At 35.5% G+C, this 19438-nt stretch overlaps 1 protein-coding gene across 9 annotated transcripts in view; it reads right to left on the reverse strand.

Moving 5' to 3' along the window:
- The window catches only part of SCAF8 (SR-related CTD associated factor 8), a 167089-nt gene that overhangs the window by 113907 nt on the left and 33744 nt on the right, over positions 1–19438 (reverse strand). For 6 of the 9 annotated variants that reach the window (XM_055810288.1, XM_055810287.1, XM_055810286.1 and 3 more), the window contains exons 7-16: positions 16282–16458; positions 10176–10255; positions 9643–9760; positions 8602–8733; positions 8335–8447; positions 7656–7849; positions 5079–5179; positions 3279–3392; positions 2469–2625; positions 1139–1269 (exon numbers count right to left, since the gene is read on the reverse strand). In XM_055810288.1, the coding sequence (XP_055666263.1) occupies positions 1139–1269; positions 2469–2625; positions 3279–3392; positions 5079–5179; positions 7656–7849; positions 8335–8447; positions 8602–8733; positions 9643–9760; positions 10176–10255; positions 16282–16458 (1317 nt within the window). Of the gene's footprint in view, positions 1–1138; positions 1270–2468; positions 2626–3278; positions 3393–5078; positions 5180–7655; positions 7850–8334; positions 8448–8601; positions 8734–9642; positions 9761–10175; positions 10256–10678; positions 14722–14754; positions 16247–16281; positions 16459–19438 lie in introns of those variants that run through there. The other 3 variants (XM_055810289.1, XM_055810293.1, XM_055810294.1) reach the window with 3 other exon arrangements.

Here is a 19438-nt window from a genome sequence, read left to right on the forward strand (position 1 = left end):
TCTCAAATGCCTGAGCTACATGTTTCAATATAGTGCAGTGTAATTACAAGTAATTAGCAGCAATATTAAATATATAAAAGCAATATATATTTAAATATATACCGATCCCAGTATATACTAGGAGATAGTTGAAACGAAGACTCAAGACAATTTTGTGAAAAAAGCTCAAAATTCAATGCAAGCTAATGCAAACGTTAACTTTTCACAGTAATTTTGCGTCAGCTCAAGTACTGGAAATACCTACACATGTTAGGAAGGATAACACTAGTAATATGAATACATACAACACTGTATTGAGCAACTGCTTCTCATTTTACAATTTCACATGATCATTATAAAAAGGGTTAAAGAGTCTGGAAAAAAGGATTTGTATTTATACCTGATAAACATGTGCAGTGTAGTATACTAACAAAATTACACTGTATTCTTCTACACTTCCACAATAGCTTGTTACTGATGGGATGTTAATAAAAATTGTTTTAGCAGAATGAAAAAAAAATACAGCAGATAATCAAAGAATATATGCAGTAATTCATGAGAGAATGCAACAGCACACTACTTCAGCAATCAGGCCATTTAAAGATGAGACTGTCCTTATGAAATCCTACCCCAAAATTACTGAGAAAATATTTAAATATATTGTCAAAGCTGATATGGGGAAAAGTGCGTCAGTAGAGATGCAACAAGCACAAGTGAAAAAAAGATTACTGCATTGCTGAGCTTACAGAAAGATGCTTTGTTTTTTAAGCAACTTGCTTTATGGAAACTCATTTTAATTTCTCCTTAAGAAACTAACAGGCCAGTGTGTAACTCTCTCTCTCTCTCTTTTTTTTTTTTCTTTTTTTTTTAGTGGTTTGTTGGTTTGTTTTTACCACTGCTGTCTTCAACACTTAAGCTGTACACAAGTGTGTACACAAGTGTGGGATATGTTGGGCATGAAACTGATGATTTAGCTCAACCACAGCAACTGAATCTACTCTAAAATATTTCAGAGATAAACACACATGGACATAGGACTTAAGTGTTGGTTTTTTTTTTTATTTAAGTACTTCAACACAGCATTAAAGTTTACCTGTATTGAATAAAAACCTTCCCCTCCAGTTCTGTGAGGTTTTTGCAAACTCAGACCAATACAAACCTGCAGCATAGTGACTGGTTGCGTATAAGCTTCTGTCTGTGTTGTAATAACTGTATTCTTATCAACTGCAGCACTCTGTGTAGTCTGAATATTTTCTTTAGCTGCTTCTGAGCTTCTGGCCGTTTCCCATTCTTCAAAAAAAAAAAAGTATATATTTAATATAAAAAGATAATTCATATGTTCATTTTTGTTTAAATACTAAAAAGTCCTCTTCTTTTTTAAACAATAAATTTTAATCTGGTATCTATACAGATTCATTACAAATAACCCCTAAACTTACTAGGAAAAGAAGCAAATGTAATAATTTATTATTATATATTTTAAAGAACGAAAAGTATCTTTTATAACCTGTAATACTCTGCTTAATTATACCTGTATACAAACTGTTTTGTCAAAACTTGCCAAGTGTTTTCACCTCTCATTCTGTTAATAACTTGACATATAGAGTATGTTACAGTTTTCTAAAAACTGCTGCTGTTAACATATTTGTGTTATCAGCTGGCTACTGTAGAATGACAAGAGAACCCTCGTGCTAAACAAACCTCCCCCCAATCCTAATTTTTTCCTTCTGCCACATCCTCAGAAAATTTTGTATTTCAAGTGTAACATACTGAATGTATTTCAGTAATGTTACATGTTTTAATTTTTCTGTCATTTATATTCAATTTTTACTCAAAACAAGAGTGCATTTTGACCTGAAAAATTATTGTCGCTATTACAAAAGTCTAATCATCTCAGTCTTCAGTTTACTTCAGTATAGTCCAGTGATTTGGTGCTAGATCTATCTCAAGAACACACAGTGCTCAGTCTCTTACAAATACAACGAACCTCTCAATTGGGTCTCACAATAAGGTCTAACATAACTTGCTTTCCTGTCTCTTTGACTTCATAGAGGAAATACCTTAAGGTTCAGATAAGCTGTGCCTATTTGGACAAGTTCCAACTCTAACTTTAGTCTTATACCTGAATATAAGACTTTTCGCAATCACAAGCAGATCATAACATCTATACAAATCAATATTCTATATACTTGGAAACGAGTGCACAGAAAATTCATAACTTTTAAAAAAAGCTATCCTTTATTAGCTTGCTTAAATTCATTCCCCTTTGTCACTAATTCCTCATTGGCATGACAATCAACTAATTACTCATCTACAAAGATATTCTAATTTCATTATTACCATGTCATTTATATTGTAAACAAGCAGCCAGTAAAATTTATGTTACATTTAAAAGGGCATTTATTATCCAAACAATAAACTTTCTGAGGATTTGCAATTACCAAAATAAACATATTTTCTAACTATCAGAATCATGTTAATGTCCATACCTGTATTTACTGTTTCTTGGTCAATCATGCCACCTTCAGCAAAGCCTTCCAAATCGTCCAATTTTACTTTCTCCCAAGGAATATATGAAACTCCCAGATCCACATCCCAGAATTGCTTGTATTCTGTTTTCACACCTTTATTCAAAGCCCAGGCAATCTGAAAATAAAACCCAACCAGATAATCCGGCTAAATCATATAACCTCCCAACAGAGTATTTCAGATCATTTCCTTCATGTTTCTGTCGTTGCAGATCAATCTTCAGAGTCTCTTTATTAGAATTTTAACAAGGTTTTAATTTCAAATGAACCTGTAGGAAGTTTACTTGACCTGTGCAACAGATATGTGGAAGGTTAACTACATCAAAAAGCTTGAATCTTCTACATTAATCCTAACATATATATGCGGAAATTAAAAATACACTATTTCAAGGTCTCATCAATCAAAGAAAGCAGAAAACCCCACAGCATTTAATCTTATACTTAAGTCTGTAAGAATACTGTCAAATTTAATATTAAGTGATCCACACAGTCAGGTCCAGGAGGTCGTTTACAGTCTTGTACTCTTATCCCCAGCACATACATAAAATGTTCTCCATGTATTTCTTAAGTAATTAATTTCATTTTACTATCCTACATATCGCCTGGTAAAAGCTGCATTTTACATGGAGAGGAAAGAAAATTCACACCTTACCGCTTCACTCTTCTTGCCATATTGTACGTTTGAATGAACCGTTGCTAAATGACAAATCATCATACTAAAATTGTACTGTATTTGGAATGGACAGCATCCTTAGATTAAAACCAATTTACCTTAATAATTTTAGATCCAATTTTATAGGACCCAGAACTAAGTTTCTGAAGAGCACGATACGCATCTTGTCGATGAACCATACAGACATAAGCACAACCTCTTGGAGGAATCATCTATGGATAAAAACAAATAGTATTAGAAAGTAAGAAAACCATTACCTCAGATTATGTAACTACGCTAAGTGAATACTAATACTAAAAAAGGAAAGGTTTACACCGTGAACAATCATTACCTTAATTAACAATATTAAAAATGGAAAGGTTTACACCGTAAACAATGATTACTTTAATCAACAATATTAAAAATTTTGAGCATTAGCAAAACTTAAGAGTGATATTGGCAGGGTACTTCAGTTACAACATTTTCAAGAAGCAGCCGGAAGCTAAAGAATGGGTGCTAAAAGTTACATGAAAGATTTGAACAACATTGAGCAGGCAAGAACCGGGAGCTATACTATGACAACTTCAGAAAAGCAGAGGCTGCTACCTCTTCTTAAGATCCCAATTCACTGCAAGTTGAGCAACAGCCTTTCACAAAGGCACAAACTTATTAATTATAAGTATCTTGCATTTTTGAAGGGTAGAGTCCTCATTCCCAAAGTGTAATTTCCACTAGCTTTGATGTTTTATTTAGGAAGGAAAAGTATGATGTGGCATGTAACCTTTGAAAGTCTGCAAATCATGTATGACAAACTCTTATTTTAGTTTTAGTCACAAATATAGGTGTGCTTTTATGTTGTTTGGGACCACAAAGTAATACAACAAACCAAAATACTTAAGATGACAGATTTTAACGCAGTTCTTAGAAAAATATATTTAAGATACACAACAATGTTACCCTAGGTACTTTAAGTTTTGTGGAATGCATAGGATTAACTATTTACAAATGGTTTGCCTCTGAAACATAAGAGGTACTGGGATATCATGGTTGTTAGATTACTTTCCTTTGGGCTTTCTTAATTGCTAGTCCCTGCAAATCAAAAAAAGTCTTAAATAACAGGCGATGGGGGGGGTGGGGGGCCTGACTTGGGAAGCTTTTTATAAGATTCTGTAACGACACAAAAACTATTCCTTATTAATTATATACTTGAATTTATTAACATGATAAAAAAAGAGTAAAAATATTATCTGAAATGAATGAAATTGCATGAGAAGCACTTCAAAACTGCTGGAGCAAGAGACAAAAATCCAAATTTCTCTCAGGTTGGTATGTTACTTTAGAAGAAAAATACTTTCCCTTGAAGTTACATCATAGGCCACACTGAAGTATGACTCTAAACAACTAAATCTAAATTACCCCAAATCATAAGAAATGTATCTCTAAATGATAAACATATCTTTAATTGCCACATTTTAGAATAAACACTTGTTTACAGTACAATTTCTTCTCTTCTAAATGTTTTGTCCACACTGATTTAATTTAAGAAACCCTCTGTATGGAATGTAACCAAGAACAATGTGGATACACATCAGTTAGTGTCCAAAAGTCCAAGGAAAAAAGATACTTTCCCCATGCCATATCACAAAAAGATAAAAGACGTAACTTCATTTGTTAAGACCTTGGTTTAAAAAACTGTGTCAATGGTTAGTACTTGGGAAAAGCCATTTTACCATGAAGTGTACTGCCTGTAGTGCTTCAAAAGACAGGACATCAAAACCAACGAGCAAATACCACAGCCACAGGTTTTAAACGGTGATAAAACAAAACAGTCTCCTAAATACAAAGGAATTCAGTGGCATAAGCGTGTTTAAGTTGCTAGTCTGTAATCCCTGAAAATGTATGGTAACATTCTTACTTACATTAATTGACTCTATTTGTCCAAATTCTTCAAACAAATTAGTTAAATCTTGCTGTGTAGCCTTCTTGTCTACTTGACCTACCCAAAGAGTAGTACTGCAAACTGTCAAGAAATACAGCAATGTCAAACAAAATACTAGACTGTTAGCTTATAAAATATTCTATAGCACGGATATAAAAGGTTTTACAACTACACAGAAATCACTGATCAAAAAGCAAAAATAGTAAGTCTATTACTTACTTTATAGAGATCAAGTACATTGACAAAAATGTTAAAGGGTTAAAAGATACCAAACAGACATTCAGTACAAGTGTTCATTCTTCTTGTTTTGTTTGCTTTTAAACAATAGTTGTTTTAAAAGAAATGAAAAAATAAAAAATTATCTAAATTATTAGCTACAGGAAACCACAGTAGAAATTACTCGGGGAGGAAAAAAAAAATAATTTCTATTCCACATTCCATAAAAAACACAGCTCTAGGATTTAAAGTCAATTTTAACAAAGTAAGATTAAGTTCTAACTGGCTAGAATGTATTACAGAAGGAACTTAACTGCAGTATTATGCACTGCATTTTCACCTGAAAGAAATGGAAACTATACTTTTACTTCACCTTGGGGAACATCCCAGAAAGACGAAGCTGGCTGAGGCTCACAATTGAATTGAGGATGTCCATGATACTCCTGACTTGCCAATTTCACAAGCCCAGATCCCTACAATTGATCTCCCAAATGCCTACCTCCACCCCCCTTGCCAAACACACTCACTGACATGTGAGCTAAAACTTCCTTCTCCAACTCGTCTCCTAGATATTACCCAATCAATGTGTGCAAATTCTGACAAACTGACAGCAGTTATTTCCACCTAACACAGTGTAATCTAAACCAGCAAGAGATTAGACCAATATTGGTGGTTTTCCTCAAATACCTTACTACCCTGAATAACTCACCCAGGATCTTAAAGGACCTAAGGTAGAACAAAACCAGACAACCTGGATCTCTTGGGCTTGCACTAACCTGAACGAAGGAAACATTCTTTCTCGATCATCCTCTTGATACATCACGCATCCTCCCTGTACTAATAATCTTGGTGCATCAAACTGGAAACCAGTGCTGTGCATTCCTCTCTCAACTGCCATTTTCAGTTACAGCAGTACTCAGCAGTACTGAAAAAGACTAGCCGTAAGTTTTCTCTTGGACAAAAACTTGTTCCTTACATGCTTGTAGATGGCCCTTTTTTCCTCATTGTGTTAAGCTTTATGAAATGACTCTTCAGACCTCAGCAAGTGGTAACAGTTGCTGTCACTGAACAAATTTCATGACGTAGAAAGCCTGTAGGGTGAATTACCTGTTTATTTATTTATCCCCCAACAAAGTTTCCACACTTCACTTAGCCTTCTTAACATCTTCTTTCCATGAGCCAAGTCATTTCATAGGACCTCAACTCCTGCTGCTGTTCATCAGATTTCTTAACATCCTTGCCTCCCAGCTCCCAACTATACTGATTATACCTCCCTGCTTTGCAGACTGCTGGGAGAAATCTACACCATAAAACTGATCTGCTGCTTTCCACGTGAAAAGCCAGAGAATTAAAAAAATATATACACCTAAACTGTACTACAGTCCTGAGTTTGAAACCACCTTGGAATGATGTAAAATATTAATGTGAAGAGAACTGAAAGCTCTTTCCTTTGCAGAAATGAATTTTGAACTGCTTGTCAGATAGATAATATAGTTTAAGACACAAACACAAAACTACATCAGAAACTGTGTGTATCTAAACAAAGTTAAATTCTGGAACAGAAGTTTGTTACAAAAATAAAATAAGTACAATTATGCATCCCAAGATCCTCCTAAAAGCAGCAATGGGATATACCGATACAGTAGCAGATGACTACACCCAGTTTCACTGCTCCCAGTGCTTATCACAAAATACATTCCCTCTGATTTAAAGCGACTGTGTGGAGAACATTCTCCTTCTCCCTACTACCTTCCTCCTTTTTAGTAAGTAAATTCTCTGTAGAAATGACAGCAGCACACAGCAGCACCGTGCAGAAGCTGAAGTTCACTTGGTTTCTGGATACCTTCTTACAATACAACCATTATAGGCTGTCTTATGGCAGCGCATTCCACCTGATTTTGCTCTACGTTCCTGCGAAGAGCTATTTAAAAAGCACTCTAAAGGTTTAACAAAACTGGCCTCTGAGATACTCCAAGTCTCCAAAGTGTGTACCACATACTTAAGTGTCTTGTCAGTGTACTGATTTTCAGATCAAGCGCTTATCTTCAGATGCCCCACAGAAGACAGTGTGCAGATAATATAAATAGAAAGCAGGTTGTAACTTAAGGACAGCCCCTGCTATTCTCTGTTCAGAAGTAAAATCACTGGTGCGACAGTATGAGTAAAATCATCAGTAGAACAGTATGATACTTGCTTTCCTCCAAGATAAAATTATGTACCTAAGTTGTAAAAAACATCAGAAATGAACAGTATCCAAGCTAAATCTTGTTCTTTCAACGAAAAACAAAGCCTTTTTTCCTTTAACACTACAGTATTAAAACAGTAAGCAGCTGCCACTTACCACTTAGTGTTTTTGAGCGTATAGGAGGCAATCCTTTTTTCTGACGTTCTTTTTCCCTTTCCCTAGCCCTTCTTTCACTAGAATATGACCGAGATGACTTTCTCTTCCTTTCTCTTGATCTCGAGCGTGAACGTTTTCTGTGTTTACGCTTACGAGAACCAGACCGTGATCTAGACCTTCGTTTTCTTGGAGACCTACAAAAATACTTAATTTCAGTATGCTGAGTTAAAAAAAAAAATAAATCTGATTTAGTTGTCTTTTAACTACAAACTTTAAGCATGATACAGACACTTCTGTTACCTTCACTCAGACTGCTTAAGGAGATAAACTTCGTGCCATTAGTGCGAGGAACAGAACATACACCTTGAGTTTAAAACAAAATAAAACACATTTTGAATGTTCTGTAACACTATTTTTCTGGCACAGAACACGTGTCCAGATGGTTATTTTTGTTACCTGAACAAGTATTAAAAAACTCTGAAGTAAATTATAGATATGCAAAATGAACTGTCATACAGCAAGTCTGCATCTCACACACAAATGTTACATGAACACTTTTTTTCATTGTCAAAAACTGCTCATGAAAATTCTGGAAAATACAAAACTGAGAATGATAACCACAAATTACAACTTTGTTTCAGAAAATCTTCAATTACTTAATACAAGTTAATTATGAAACCTTGAACGAGATCTTGAACGAGTTCTTGATCTTGAGCGAACAGCTGATTTTTTTTCTTCTTGTTCAAAAATCTCTTCTTCAGGAACATCCTGTCCTTCATCTATATCCATGTCCTGAGATCAGACATAATAGATGTTCAATAACATTTAGTAAGTATACTCACAAATACATAAACTAGACGAAAGCGTATAACCATATTACTCATTTTGAGATTATCCTAATACATGTTTTCCTTTCAACTTCTGCAATCACATTTAAGAGTTTCACCTGTTGTTGAATATCCATTGAATCATCCACATTTGTTTCCACTTCTAAAAACTGCTGTTGACTACTCCCTTGTGATGGTGATGCAGAGTGCTCTGAACCAAAATTTCCTTCTTGATTCTCCTCAGGGCTTGCCTAAATAACAAATAATACCATAAAAAGCCTCAATTCAAAATGCTTACTGTCTCAAAATGTAACAGTACATGAAACAACTATGTATCTTAAAATATATTTCAAATATATCTGAAAAACTATTTATCAGGTTTCTCTTATTTTCCCACTTCCCATTAGTTTGAAAGCTGAATCCATTTTATTCCATTTTTTGTATCATCCTTAAATGCAAAACCTTTGAAATAGTTAATATTCCTGACTATACAAAAATGACTATATATTTGCTAATTCAAAAAAAAACCAGAGTACACTTTGTTGCTCAGTTTGGCTGGCTGAGAGGATCCAATTCACACAGTTAAGAAGGAACCTTGGGTTGTCTCAAGCATCAGTTATGAATTAATAATTTCTCAAGAAATATGTGACACTATTCTTTAGCTCAGATTCTTCAACAGAATAAGACATTTATTAGCCAAGAATTAATGCCTGGTAGGGGAAGTTAAAATTATCTGCAATCTCTATTCTGTCCTCTTGATGGTTCTGCAGCAGCAGCTTGCACACTGCTCGCTTTCCACACAGGAGCATAATCACTTCAGTGCTCACCACCTTTCTGACAGCTAGGAAAAAACTTTTTCCCCCATTTAAAGAGCGGAACAACCAAAGCACAGTCAGTCTGTAACTCAGCTAAAGGTTACTCCTTCCTAAGAGAAGCAAAACATAAACCCCGCACATTAGTGGGTTGGTTTTTTTCCTGCTTTAAGTACTTCTTCCACTTACCCCATTTACTCTGAAAACTTCTGTTAGATGATCAGTTAATGACAAAGACCTTCATTGTAAGAGAACTGTCAGTAACAAGACAATTTTTTGTCCTGGAGTATGATTTTTTTATCAGTGGAGAACACAATTATTATGACAGCCACAAGATGGAGTTCTTACTTTTGGAGGCTGCTGCTGCTCAAGAAGCTGTTGTCTGAGATGTTCTAAATTTTGTTGCTGTAGCTGTTCAGCTAGTTGGTGAAAAAGTGAGTTGTTCACAGATTCTGGCACTAAAGGTCTAAAATGAAATTATTTAAATTAGAAAAATGTAACAGTTTTTCCTCTTGGTTTAAACAGTTGGTAAACGGGTCTTCACAACCACTTCAAGTTTAAATAAACAATGTAAAATAATGAAGACAATTGTAGCTAGTTTGACCTTCTGTTATCATTATCGCATTAATGCTATCAATATAACTAACAAACCAAAGAATGTGCTAACCTCAAGATCAAGTCAACAAAACTTTTGGCACACAGACTTATATTAAATATTTTTAAAATATGTATGTTTCAGTAATTTTGTAAAGTGTCTTTTCTCTTCCTACTATTTTAATATGCTCTGAAAGAAACAACATTTTTCTTACTATTTAATCCTAATATTCAACTAATGTCAGGCAAATGTTAGCATTTTCCATAGAAACATAACTTGATCTTACAGTTGGGAAGTGGGAGTTTCCTTTTTAGGCTCTTCATTTTGTTCAGATTCTTCCCCAAAGTCAAACCTGTCCATCAGCTTCTAGGAGAAAGCAAAATAAGCATTACTGAGTACTCCTTATACGTCTCTCTATGTATTTACTTCTCAAAAGAAAAAGGCTCTTACTTCTCAACTTAAAAAAAAAAATAAAAATTTTGGCAATTAACCTGAATAGAAAATTAAATGTCATACCACTATTGCAACATTGCATACAGCTAATGCAACACTGAATGCATCAAATGCTGAATTTTGTTCATGGCTTTCTTGAGCTCTGGCTGCTGTTACAAGTACAACCACATGTTTTTTCCATAATAAATAACAGTTAGTTTGGAGTAAGGCTTAAATAAAGATTAATTTTAGGTAATAGTTCCTTTAATTAGGAGAAATTACTACGAAGAGGCCAACTATTCAATCATTTGGCAAACTGCTCTGCTCATATCAAGAGAAGGCCTACAGCTTTCTTACTTCACAAAGAATTGCTGTATTTTCACACACACATGCCATTTAGACAACATGAATTCCTTCAAATACACTGCTCCTTCAAAACAACTTCTCACACAGTCTGCAAAAAAAAAAATAATCAAAGCTAGCAGTTATCATGTAAGAGGAATAAGCCTCTAGGTGGATAAAAAGAAAGGTATCTGACAGGGAAAAAGAAAAACTTGGATAAACTTCTTGTTTTAACTGTAAGAATGTCTATGCTGTAGTTCTGCTGAACCAAAAAAAGTTTGTTTTCTTTATTAATTTTTAAACAGCCCAGAAGCATTTCAGTAGCATTTTACTTTCTTGAAAACAAAACAAAGAACAAGCATGAAGAAACAGAACAAACGTTATTAGTCACTGAGTAACTATTAATTGATAGAGCAGTGCTATCAAACCCGTGTCCATGCATATTTATACCTTTGATTTTTTCTGAAAAAGTAGACTTAATGCTGTACTGAAAACTGCCATAACTTCTTCTCAAACCCTGATCTCAGAAGAAAAAACCAAGAGGATGAGAACACGGGACAGTCACTTCAAAATACCAAGGCAATAATGTCTTTGGTGGCCCATTTTCTTTCTCAGAATGTTCTACTTACTCTCAATTACTGGAGTCCAGCAAGAACAAAGCATAAGTAACTAAGAGACTGATCAATCATGAATTTTTAGAATTATTTTCCCAATGAAATAACCAAATATACATGAAAGCAGGACTGAATCTATCTCTGAGAAAACATAACAGAAATACAGACCATCAAACTTAAGTGAGATGGGATGCTAAAATCCAGAATAACTTTCATCATATATATCCAAGCCATTTAAAACAAGGTGGCCACCTTCTTTTTATATTTTTTTCATATTGGTAGAATATTTTCAAGTAAGTATCTGCAAAATTCTGCTGCTCTGAATAAAACATGTATTTTAGAAAAACAACCAGTCTCATTGTAAAATACTATTAATCATCATGTATCTTCCATCATGACCAACTAGAAAGGAAGATAAAAGAATATGTTTAATTGTCTGAGAAAAGGAACAAATGGGAAGTAGTCAACAATTTATCATATGCAAAAAGATTACTTAAACTGGGGCCAGAGAATATCAAAAGAACTTTCAACCAAGGTAGTCAAATGTGCAGTGTGATTTTTGTTTAAATTTGTTTTAAACAACATAGCAGATAAAAGGAAAAATCTTAACTGAAAGATCATGATTTTTAAATAAACTGTAACAGAATACTGTCTACAATAAAGCAATAGAAATTAAAAGAACTATGAGGATAGCTAGGTTAACCCACCACACACACACACACACACACACAAAAAGAACTTTCCGTGAATGCTACACCTGTCACTTTATCTAAAAAGAGAACAAGTTCAGAAAAAGCAACAAAGGAATGATTAAAGACATGAAAAAAAGCTTTTTATTCCAAAGGAAACAAAATTATTCTTAAGGATCAGCATATTCGCATATTCTCTTTCGTAATTAAAAGGAGTAGTACATAAACATAAAGGAAGCGTTGATAAAAAAATAAATCTCTACCAGAACACAAGGATATATATGGTCATGTAGCAAGATCACGAAATACACACATTTGATGTTGACGAATGGAAGGACTTTTTCATGTAATGCATATTAATTTGTGCAACTTACTTCCACAAGATACTAGAGAGACTGAAGAGCTTGAAAACAAAGGATTGGAAGAACTGCCAAATTTATTAAAAATAGGGATTTTTTTAAAGAAGATGGACACTTATGTATTCACCAGAAATATCTGCCTGCACTATTTATGTTATCCAACTTACCACTATTATATCAATGAATGAGAACCAAGCAGTTTTCTTTAGAGCATGATGCTTACTGTTTATTTATCATAAAAACTGTCTTTTTTTATGTCTGCCAACTCACAACTTTTGCCTTTTGGACAGTGCCTACAAGCATGTAAGTATTTCTATACCCACACCATGGCCCCATCCTCCATTCTCTGAACTCTGCTATAGGTCTGTTCAGTATCTTCTACAGAAACTACTCAATATTTCTAATTATTGCCTTCAGGAATTGCTAGATTCTCTAATTTTGCTGCTGCAGGTTTTTTTAACATGTTCAGGATGGTAAAAATGCTTCGTCAATGTCCACCAGATGCCAGTACCCGTTCTGCCCATTCTTCATAAATCTTAGGATCACAGGGCAGTCCAGGTTGAAAGGGACCTCAGTAGGTCTCAGTCCAGCTTTCTGCTCAAAGTAAACTTATCTGTGCGCTCAGATTAGGTTACTCTGGGCTTGACCCAGCTGAGTCTTGGAAACATCTTAGCTTCCAACAACTGAGACTACATAATCTTTCCAAGCAATCTATTTCCAAGCAAACCATGACTGTCCTCATGGGAAAAAAGGTTTTCCTTATACCCACCCCAAAACCTTTTGTTTCAGTTTCTGTCTCTTGTCTATAGTCCTGCTGCTATGCTGTGCTGTGAAAAACCTGGCTTCATCTTCTTGCCAACCTTCCTGTAGGTGCCAGGGGGCCTTTGCCCCAGGCTGAACCAGCTGTGCTCCTTTAGAGGGCAAATGCTCCAGCCATGACCATTTCGGTGGTCCTCCACTAAACTCACTCCAGTCTGTCAACGTCTTTCCTGCACAGGGGCAGGGGTGGCAAAACTGGATGTGATACTCCAGATGCAGTCTAGAGTAGAGGGATGTCTAGATGGAACGATCATTTCCATCAATCACCTGGCTATACTCCTGGTCACACAGCTGAGATGCTGTTGGCCCTCTTAGTTGCCAGGGCACTCTGCTGGCTCAGCTCTGTTGATATAAGTATACTTGTGAACAACTTATTTTCTTATAGAGACTAGAACCCCAGAGATTAAGCAACTGTATGTCTGGTACTCGAAAAGTGTTAACAGTCTAGTGTTACTGTTCATTGTACTGTTCTGACACCTTGGGGTTTGATACTTGTATCTCTAACAGTACCGTCATCTGTAGTTGAAGCATTTTGTGTTAAATATAAAATTACTGTGAGCTCTCTAAAATGCACACAACTCAAGAACTTCAGAGTATCCTGGAAGATCACTAAAAAAGATCTAGATTTGCTGTCAGGAAGCAAAGCGTTCCCAAAACTTTTTCTCTTAAAAAGAATCTGGTTTGTAGTTTTTATTTTATTTGGCAATGCTATTTGGACTTTGTTACTAGTTAATTTGAAGCAGCTCAAGCCAGGCCCTGCACTGAGTACTCGCTAGCAGCTGCAGCATACCTTTTGCTTTTGCTTAATCTAAATGAATCTACTTTATGCCTTCAAGATTGCTCTGCAATGTGAAATGACGTGTGGTACACAAACCATCAGAAGTTTAACCTCAAAAGCTTGCTCCTGACTGAAGCTAGAACACCAATGCAGATGCTTCCTATAGAAGTAAATAACGCCTTTGTAACACTTGCTTTATTAAGGCTGCCATGTCTAGTGAGAAAAATTATACAATTAATTATATAATTAAATGGAAGTAGACTCTAATAATAAAATTCTATCATTATGACTCACGGTCTTCAGCTATTGAGAAGTGGGACTCGGGTGGCAGATGATACTGGTGCTGAGACACCATTAAAGAAAAATTATTATTCCCAAAACTTATCATTGCAAAAGTAAGATTGCCCATTAATACATATATATTAATATGCACTTTTCTATAATAGCTAGATTGAGAAATCCTCAAACCTTGGGAAAAGGACACAATAGGTATGGTAGCACCAATGTTATATTTAAAAAAAAAAAAACACCAGGAAATTTTAAAACGACATGCTATTTCTGCAAAGCAGCCTAAATAACCTTTGAGTAAAAGCTTCAACGGACTAACAATACATACATTATTAGTTCATTCATAGAGATGAAGTAGAACACTGAATAAGGAATTTGAGGTGTATTATAATCGAACACTACTTGTATAATGCAGAACTGATGTACAGATCACGTACTATAAACACAACTCTTCCACAGCGTACAAGAACTACTCAACACTTTATACCTAGTGAAAAATTGTAAATTATCACATTACCACAAGAATTCCTTCCACAACACTTACCTTCAAAATCTCATCACGTACATTGACTCTGCTGACAACTTTCACAAGACTGCAGCATGCTATTATTGGCATAAACTAACTAAACAGCTTCAGGCTGAACTCACTCAAGATATACAAACATCTCATCAGAATGCCAGTTCCTTCAATTTGCTCCAGTTAAGTTGACCAACATTCAAGACAGCCATACCCACAAGTACAACTATCCATACAAGTGCTGGAATTGAAGTCTGCAGAATAAACCACAACAGAATGCTGTATTCTTAATTATGTTTTGTATCTAAATATTAAGGCAGTCCCTATTAATTGATGCACTCGTTCCCTGTGATTATACCCTACTCAAGTTGATGGTTACAGCTGTGATACAGCATTGAGTACAGGCCATTCTTTTCCTGACCTTTACAGCTGCATTACTTTCATTAGTAATGACAACTCTTTATTATTTCAGAGATTTGAGTTTAGCTCAATTCTAGAAACGTAAGATAAATTGTCAAGTTCCAATGTTTTAGGACAAGTGCTGAGTTTGAGCAGCCAACTGCCTGAAAAAGAGATTATCAGGGTTAGGGGAAAAAAAATATAATTATGTTTTTTGCTTCTCTGACTTCCTTAATATTTATTCACTCCAGGACAATTCCTACAGAGATTATCTACTCACAAGCTGTTTCTTGCAAAGATAATAAAACAATACTTATGTTTTAATCTTTGAGTAGAAGTTCTTCCTTTTTTATGCTCCTGATACTATACTACTACTGTAATTGCCAGCATGGTTATTGCTACCTGGCATTCAACTATATCAGCCTTCTTAAATTCCTGTATTCTGGGCTGCTATTGTTTTGGGGTGGGGCTCTTTTTTGTTTGTTTGTTGTTTGGTTTTTTAAGATAGGCATATATGTTGCAGAACACACAGTTTCTTCACTTACAGGGTTTGTTTTTTACACTTTGGCATCCCTTAGAAAGTGTCACATGACTAGTTTTGACTACAGTCAAACTTATTTCTTCATTTACTACCATTTTGTGGCTAAAGACCTTAAGTTTTCTTAGTATCAATAATTTAAAGAAATTTCAAGTCCAATCACATTTTACTCTTCTGGGAAAACAACATATATAAATTTCTGCAAGTGTCCCTTTCATTACCTTTTAAGGGATCATTTCCTACCTTGGATCAGGAACACAGGAAGGGAAAATACAAGACATGCTCAATTGTCACTGGTGTGTTACAAAGGGTGAAAAAATATAGTAACAATAACTTAACTTTGCTAAATCAAATTCATCTTCACACTTGATGGCCCTTATGGGTTCCTTCCAACTCAAGATAGTCTATAAAATGCCATTTAGCCCTAAACTCATACAGAACTACTATTTCAATTTATACTACTCTCTAGACATTTTTAAATTTTCAAGATAGAGCACTTTATACTATATTCAAGTATTTTTAAAGTTTCTAAAGTTAAAAATCCGAAAGAAGATTCTTTCACTTACACATATTTTAACAATAAATATTTCTTCAAACTTCTATTATTCTACCTCTACCTTGTTAAAAGAGACACTCTGTTCCAGTGGATTAAGTGTGTTAGCAGCAGCAGCTGCAGCTGTAAGTTGTGCTGTGAGGGCCTGTAACTGAACGACAAGACCAGCATCCAGGGCTTGAAGTAGCGAAGGCTGAGGTTTCTGTTGCTGTATCTGCAGTGTCTGTATCAACTGCTGAAGCTGGAAGAGAAAAGATAAATGCATTAAAGAAGAAAAAAATTTTAAAAGGCAAAAACCAAACTAGTCTTTTCCCCTTGCAGTTAGGAAAAAAAATCCTCAGGAATGCAGTATCATCTAACCTATGGCTATTATTTCATCTTAATTTGTTTTCTTTTATGGCAAATTTTGTTTCCCACTTACTGGCTAATTTGTTTTCTGTGGCTGATAAGACATGCAGATGCTTCTTCCTCCTAACTTGCTCTGACAAGTTGCATGATGACCAGTCACCACTCAGGATTTCCTGCTTTCTAGGGTTCCCCCTCTTCTGTTTCTCCAGTTTGATTCCTTCTGACCTGAAAAAAATCTGTTAGCTTCCTAAGGGCCCATCTATATTAGGAAAATATGTATGCTTTAACAACATTTGTGTAGAGAAAATATCTGCACTGTTGCAAGCTCCACTTTAAGATGATGCAACGTGCCTGTATGAAGAGCTTGCACTAGTGTCTCTGCATTAGTCACAAGGAAAACCTCCTCCTGAAACTCATGTTTGCTCCGACAGAATGCAAATCCCTTGCTATTTAACAAAACATAAAAAACTAATTAACCAGGAACTGCGAATGTAATTCGACTTCCTGCAATGGCACAGACTGGGCTCCGTACAGCACTGTCTTATGATAAAAATTGCCTAGATGCAGTGTTGAATCAGAAGCAGCAGCTCTAGTTCTGATTCAACAAAGAATAGGTAATGCCAAAAGACGGATGTTAAAAAATATTATTTAAAAATATTGTTGGGCGTTTCAAATATTATTTTAAAAAAGTTTTGGGTGTGGGGTGGTTGGTTTGTTTAAACAACTCCACCTGCAACCCAGGAGAGGTCTAGGATTATACCAGAACGATTACTAGGTATTAACTTCCAAAAGTGTGATGAATGGACCTAAAATGTTTCATCAGAGTAAAACAGATCACCCTTCTTCAAATCTAGAGGAGGAAATTAAAAATATAATTCTTCCATAGGGTTTTTTTTAGAATAAATGTACAATCCAATTGCCTGGTGTATCTTTTGTTCCTTACTCCAACTTCCTAGTTATATATAATTTTTTTAGAAGGAGCTGTCCCAATGACAAAATAAAAGGCTTTTTCCTGTGCAGATCTAGTCACCTGTTGAATACAGATGCTCCCATATAATTATACAGATTTACCTTATCACAAGGAAAAAATACTATTCCTACGGAAAGAAGCCCTCAAAGTACCATGGAATTACAGGAAACGGTCCTTTGTCTTCCATGAGGTATACCCCTGGAGTCTTACATTTGGGTATTTCTAGAAAAAAAGTTGAGCAAACCCAGGTAGTTCAAACTATGCTGACGTAAGTTCCCTGAGTAGTTTACATTCATATTCCACCTCCTCCCGGGCTTCACCACTGAACAAGAGTTCAATCCCTCCCTTCTTGTAAGGGCTCATTAGAAACCCTGCATAAGCTGATTAGTTTGATCATCTTTTGCACAATGCATTGAAAATGTATGATCCTTTTTCAAGGTTGTTTTAGAGTTACCTTCTGATGATGTGAAACAACTCTTCCTATTCTTTAAGAACAGTTATACAGAGTCCTTATACAGCAGAGTCTCTGAAAAAGCTTCAGTTGTTCTACCTCAGCAAGTTTTCACCGACTATTGCAACAGGCAAAGCTGAAGAGCTCCCCCCGCCCTCTTCTTGGCAGGATCCTTAGAATATGAGCAAATACAGCTGGTCCACCTTGTGCATGGCTCTAAGTAGGAAGGAATCAAACTGAAGGGGCAGAGGTAGAAGCCCTAGAGTGGCAAAATCCTGGGTGGTCACCAATCTAGCTGTTTTCACATTCTTGTTGGTCACATCTTTCTTACTCTGCCCTCTCCTATGTCTAGACATTCAAGTTTACCTGCATGCATTTACACCCATTAAACACAATCTTAAGATGAAATCAAGGATTTTGGAGAATAGGAAGAAAAGAGATGGACAGGATGGAAGAGAATGTTGCAGTTCATCTACTGATCCCAGAGGTCTACATGTACATATTTATTGTGTACCCAGTCTGTCTCCACACTTCTGCTCAAGACCATCTTTTCCATCTCCCAGAAATCTGTTCTCTTCCTCATTTTACCATTTTGAAGCTAAATATCTGAATATTTCCTTGTGATCTGCTGTCTTTAAAACTCCAATGCCCTTCTCATCTTCATAACCTTTTTCTTTTGTTTCATCCGTTGTTCCTTTTTCCTCCAGAATACTTTCTAGGTAATAGTCTTTAAAATTACCTTACTGACTTCCCACATATTTCCCATTCTCACTTCACATCTTTTCCTCGTTTAAGAGTTATTCCACTACCTTATCTTTCCTTGACATTCCACAAGTATCCCACAAACTTATTTTGCTCTGCTTTTCAATGACCTATCGATTTCTTGCAGTGTAATCAGATGAAGATACTCCGTCCGCTTGAATTATGAGCAATTACAGACAACTCTGCTTAGCTGAACACTGTAAAACAATCTCACTAAGTAAAGTCATTGTTATTGTCAGCATCAGCACTTCGTAACAGTTCACTGGTGACGACTGCTCATCCATATCCATGGGATTTTTGTTTAGTACCCCAGCAGGTAAAACACGACATTCCTCAGTTCAAATAAAAATCACAATGTCAAAATTATGCTGGTGCCACAGTTCTCCCATAAGCTGAAAAACTATCATCCACATTTTTACAGAAAGCTGATTGTGTGCACTCAACTTATGTGGCTGTGGGTTAAGAGGACAAGCAGTTTAATGCACACTGCACATCAAACCACTTATTTGAGATTGAGCATGTAGAAACTGGGGAATACACTTCTAAGACCTTGTCTTTGAATGCTGCAAAATAAAAACTGTATTTAGCTGATGAAAAGATAAAGAAAAGCATCAACACACACAATGCACTTCCAGAATGGATACATTCCCATTATGTAATTCTGTACAATGTTTAGATCCTTGGGGAATC

This window comes from Falco peregrinus, chromosome 7 (assembly GCF_023634155.1).
Source record: "Falco peregrinus isolate bFalPer1 chromosome 7, bFalPer1.pri, whole genome shotgun sequence".
NCBI lineage: Eukaryota > Metazoa > Chordata > Aves > Falconiformes > Falconidae > Falco > Falco peregrinus.